At 40.1% G+C, this 4,551-nt stretch overlaps 1 protein-coding gene across 3 annotated transcripts; it reads left to right on the plus strand.

Moving 5' to 3' along the window:
• The first annotated feature begins 270 nt into the window (after positions 1-270).
• LOC113358235 (RAP domain-containing protein, chloroplastic-like) lies at positions 271-3,417 on the plus strand. Of its 3 annotated transcripts, XR_003364323.1 has the most exons (5): positions 272-453; positions 542-2,396; positions 2,485-2,567; positions 2,682-2,846; positions 3,148-3,417. XR_003364323.1 is itself a non-coding variant. In XM_026601771.1 (3 exons), the coding sequence occupies exons 1-3, from the start codon at positions 557-559 to the stop codon at positions 2,766-2,768; spliced, it is 2,010 nt and encodes a 669-aa protein (XP_026457556.1). In that variant the 5' UTR covers positions 271-556; the 3' UTR covers positions 2,769-3,053. The 3 variants fall into 3 exon arrangements, 1 of the variants encoding a protein (XP_026457556.1); XR_003364322.1 differs by having other exon boundaries at positions 272-2,396; XM_026601771.1 differs by lacking the exon at positions 3,148-3,417 and having other exon boundaries at positions 271-2,396; positions 2,682-3,053.
• The last annotated feature ends 1,134 nt before the right edge of the window (positions 3,418-4,551 follow it).

Below are 4,551 nucleotides of genomic sequence, written 5' to 3' on the forward strand. Positions count from 1 at the left end.
ACCTATAATATCTATAATATAATGTCAATTATTCTTATATGGAGGTAGGTTCCTTAAGACGGGACCGGAAGAATATATGACTTCTTCCAATATGGAGTTTATTCTTAAATATAACTGGCCCAAATTGGGACCAATTTTTTTTATTCTTATATAGAGTATTCTTCCGGAGAGGTTTTACTGTATTCTTCCTCCCGAGAACCCTTTGTAAGAGTTTAGGTTTGGTGGTGTAGGGCTATGATGAAGTTAGTCCCGGACACGATTTTGGGATAGGATCTGTGGAATGGATTTCTACTGTTATACCCTTATCCTCCTCCTTCCCTCGCTCGACCTTCCCAGTCTTGCTTACGGCAACAAGGGTTTAAACGGAACAGACTGAGGAAGCAATGCCTCCCGCCATTTTATCTTCCTACCAAATTCTCACCATCAAAACCCTAAATTTGTATTACTGATAAAGTGAGTCTTTCGTTGTTTTCTTTATTACTTGTCTTTCCAGTTTCAATTTCTCTTCTGTACTTATTAATCTTTGATTATCTGTATGTAGTGTAAAAATCTCGTAATGGATGTATTATTATTCACAACGTTCGCGCCCCAAAGATGTTTACAACCTCTCAATTTATCAAAACATAAAACTTTTAAAAACCCTTTAATGTTCTTAGAGTTAGGAACTAGGTTCACTTGTCGTAAACTGGAAGTAGGTTTTGTTCCATGGATTTGTAGAAATGTAAGCCGAGATATGTCAGTTGTTGATAGTGCTGAAGAAAGGGAAGAGGAGGAGGATGAACAAAAAGAATCTAATTTAGATTGGGAAGCAGAATTTCTAGGGGAGCTCAATCCATTAGGTTTCCAGCCACCGATTAAGAAAAAAACACGTCGAAAAACAAAATTGGTTGAAGATAGTCAGGGAATGGATTGGTGTATGAAGGCAAGGCGAGTCGCACTGAAATCGATTGAGTCACGGGGTTTAACACGTTCAATGGAAGATCTGACAACAGTTAAGAAGAAGAAGAAAAAGGATGTAGTTAGCAAGAAGGAGAAGCTTGCTGCTAAGAAATTGGACGAGGACGAAGAGGATTTTGATGAATTGGAAGATGACATTTTTTCTATAGAGGCAGCGATGGACGGAGATGGCACAAAACATCTTAGAAAGACGGTAAGCAATTTGGGTGGCGGTATGTTTGAAGAAAAGCGGGAGAGAACAATGGAAACTTTAGTGCAAAGACTCTCCCAATTTTCTGGACCTTCAGACCGAAGAAAAGAAATTACCTTGAATAGAGCTATCGTAGATGCACAGATTGCAGAAGAAGTATTAGAACTTACATCTGAGGTAGTATCTGCAGTTGGAAAAGGGCTGAATCCTTCACCTCTTACTCCATTGAATATAGCCACCTCTCTCCATCGCATTGCTAAAAACATGGAGAAAGTGTCAATGACAAGAAGTCGTAGGTTGGCATTTGCCCGTCAAAGTGAAATGTCTATGCTCGTGGGTATGGCTATGGCAGCCTTACCTGAATGCTCGGCGCAGGGTGTATCAAATATTGCTTGGGCATTGTCAAAGATAGGAGGTGAATTGCTTTATTTGTCAGAGATGGATAGAGTTGCAGAGGTAGCAACTACAAAGGTAAATGAATTTAATTCACAAAATGTTGCAAACGTGGCTGGTGCATTTGCTTCAATGCAGCACTCTGCTTCGGAGCTCTTCCTGGAACTGTCAAATAGGGCATCAGATATAATTCGAACTTTTCGAGAGCAAGAGCTTGCTCAAGTTTTATGGGCCTTTGCTTCTTTATATGAACCTGCAGACCCATTGTTCGATTCTCTGGATAGTGTCTCTAAGGATGCAGGAAAACTAACGTGCTGCATAGCAGGAGAAAAATCCAGCAGTAAAGAAGGAAGAGACGTAGTAGAAAGCATTGGAGATCTTGTTCTAGCAAATGATACATTAGATACCCATGTGCTTAGTTTTAACAGGGACCAACTTGGTAATATAGCTTGGTCATATGCTGTTCTTGGTAAATTGGATCGGGTTTTCTTCTCCCACCTTTGGAAGAATTTGAGGAACTTTGAGGAACAAAGGATTTCAGAGCAGTATAGGGAGGATATCATGTTTGTGTCACAAATTCATCTTGTAAACCAGTGCCTGAAGCTTGAACACCCGGATCTTCACTTACATCTAGCGAGTGATCTGGAGGAGAAAATAGCACGTTTGGGAAACACGAAGAGATTCAACCAGAAAATCACTTCTTCATTCCAAAAGGAGGTCGCCCGCCTTCTTGTTAGCATGGGTCTGGAATGGGTTAGAGAACATTCGGTTGATGGGTACAGTTTGGATGCAGCCTTGGTTGATAAGAAACTTGCTTTAGAAATTGACGGCCCCACTCATTTCTCAAGGAACTTGGGTAAGATCTCTTACACTGTTGCATTTCCATACACGTCATTTTACTTTTTCTTTACAGGTTGTTGAGGGATTTATCTATTTCTTTGCAGGCAATCCTTTAGGCCATACAATGCTAAAACGGCGCTATGTTAGTGCAGCTGGTTGGAAACTAGTATCCTTATGCCATCAAGAGGTGAGTTTCTGCATGAGTGACTAACTACCCAATCATTGTTAATATGAAAATTTTCCCTCAGTTTAATTTATTCTGTTGCATGGGAACCAACTAATAAATTCTCTATTCTGTCAGTGGGAAGAACTTCAAGGTGAGTTTGAGCAGCTAGACTATCTAAGGGAGATTCTCAAGGACGGGCTTATGGAAGAACCTTGCACCTGAACTGGTATATAGAAAAATAAGAGATGAAGGTCAGAACCATTGAGGAATTAGTCAGCGAGCACGGTATATTAGGAAAAGGTAAAAAGGATTTAAGTAACTGCTCTTTGTCCTCTTTATGTTATGTTAGGAAAGGGTTTCTATTACGTTATGGAATCAGTGTGGCATAATGGATCACTCTTGGGTGATCCTTCTCATGTTCTATCTTCTATATCTCTTGGTGACATATCTACTACTTGTCTATCTCCCACGCATTTTAATATAAATCCTTCCAGTTAAAGTGCTGTATGAAGTCGAAAGTTCGCTAATCTCAATTCATTTTAATCAGAATTCTTAGTACGTACAAGTACATTCACGGTTTTCTCAATGATTATGAAAACAGGACAGAGATTTTGCGTGGAAGACTTTGCTTCAGGGGATCCTGATTTTCTGCAGTAAGATCTAAAGATGAAGAAATAAGTCACATGGGTGGTAGAATTGTAGTGGAGTGAGGATACTTATTTATTTTCCTAAACGTCTTTCCTACATCGACTACTTATAGTGGGCAGGCACGAATGTTTTGTCCAACTGCTGATGGGTGTATATGCGAGGATCTGGGGTGCATAGGTACTGGTACGGTATCTGATACCAATACGTATTGGAGAATCCGATTTGGCATTTTCAAAAATGGCCGATAGGGATGCCAACCGTTACGGCATATAATTTTGTTAGTGTAATAGGAATCAATAGTCATTGTACACCGGGTCGAGTAGTTGTAATCTCAGAATACACACCACAGAGAAATATCTCTTCTACTCTCCCTCAGTTTTTCTATAAACATCTCTTCTACTGTTTTAAGTTCTGCAAAGCTCTAAGGGTACCCTCATTGTATGCTACATTGAGGGGTACTAACTGTAGTTGTATCCTGGAGGTGACTCGCCAACTGCTGTAGCATCTCAGAGGAGTGGCAGGCGATATTGCCTTTAGGACAGCGTAGTCTACGTGCCTCTACATTCTCTGTGCAGCAACATCAACAACATTATTTTGAGCTAAGTATCTTCTTCTCAGTTACTTTATTAGTAATTTTATCAACACTCTAAAGGCAATACCCTCTTTACTATATTTTGTAACAACATGGGAAAGAGTACTGTAGACAAACCCCCAAAGTTTAGTGGCAAAGACTTTAAACGATGGCAGTCCAAAATGTTATTCTTCTTAAAAGACCAAAGGCTAGATGAAGTTGCCTTAGAAAGACCCTCAAGAAGGCTTCATGACCGTGGTTATGAAGATAGACTGGATAGGTGGACTAGGAAAAATTACATGTGCAAAAACCATATTCTTAACTGTCTGGATGACTCCCTGTACGACTTTTATAATGCAAAAGAGAATTTTACTGCTTTTGATTTATGGGAAGCCCTAGAAGAAAAATATCTTGCTGAAGCTGCTGGAAGCAAGAAGTTCTTGGTGGCTAGGTTTCTGGAATATAAGATGACTGATGAAAAGCCTGTTGTAGAACAATTCGTCGAACTCCATCTACTCATCAACGAAATTCTTGCTGAAGGAATGCATATTGATGAATCTCTACAAGTATCCGCAGTGATTGAAAAGCTACCACCCTCATGGAACGAGTACAAGAGGAGGCTGCGACACAAGAATCGTGAAATCACCATGGTGGAGCTGGGGAAAAAGATCCAGGTGGAGGAACTTCTGTGCTGCAAAGACAAGAGCCTGATGCTGAGCAAAGACATGTCAAACAAAGCTCATGTCCTGGACGATAATGCTTCATCAAAGAAAAGGCACGGAGAAT

The sequence above is a fragment of the Papaver somniferum genome, chromosome 3, assembly GCF_003573695.1.
Source record: "Papaver somniferum cultivar HN1 chromosome 3, ASM357369v1, whole genome shotgun sequence".
Classification (NCBI taxonomy): Eukaryota; Viridiplantae; Streptophyta; class Magnoliopsida; order Ranunculales; family Papaveraceae; genus Papaver; species Papaver somniferum.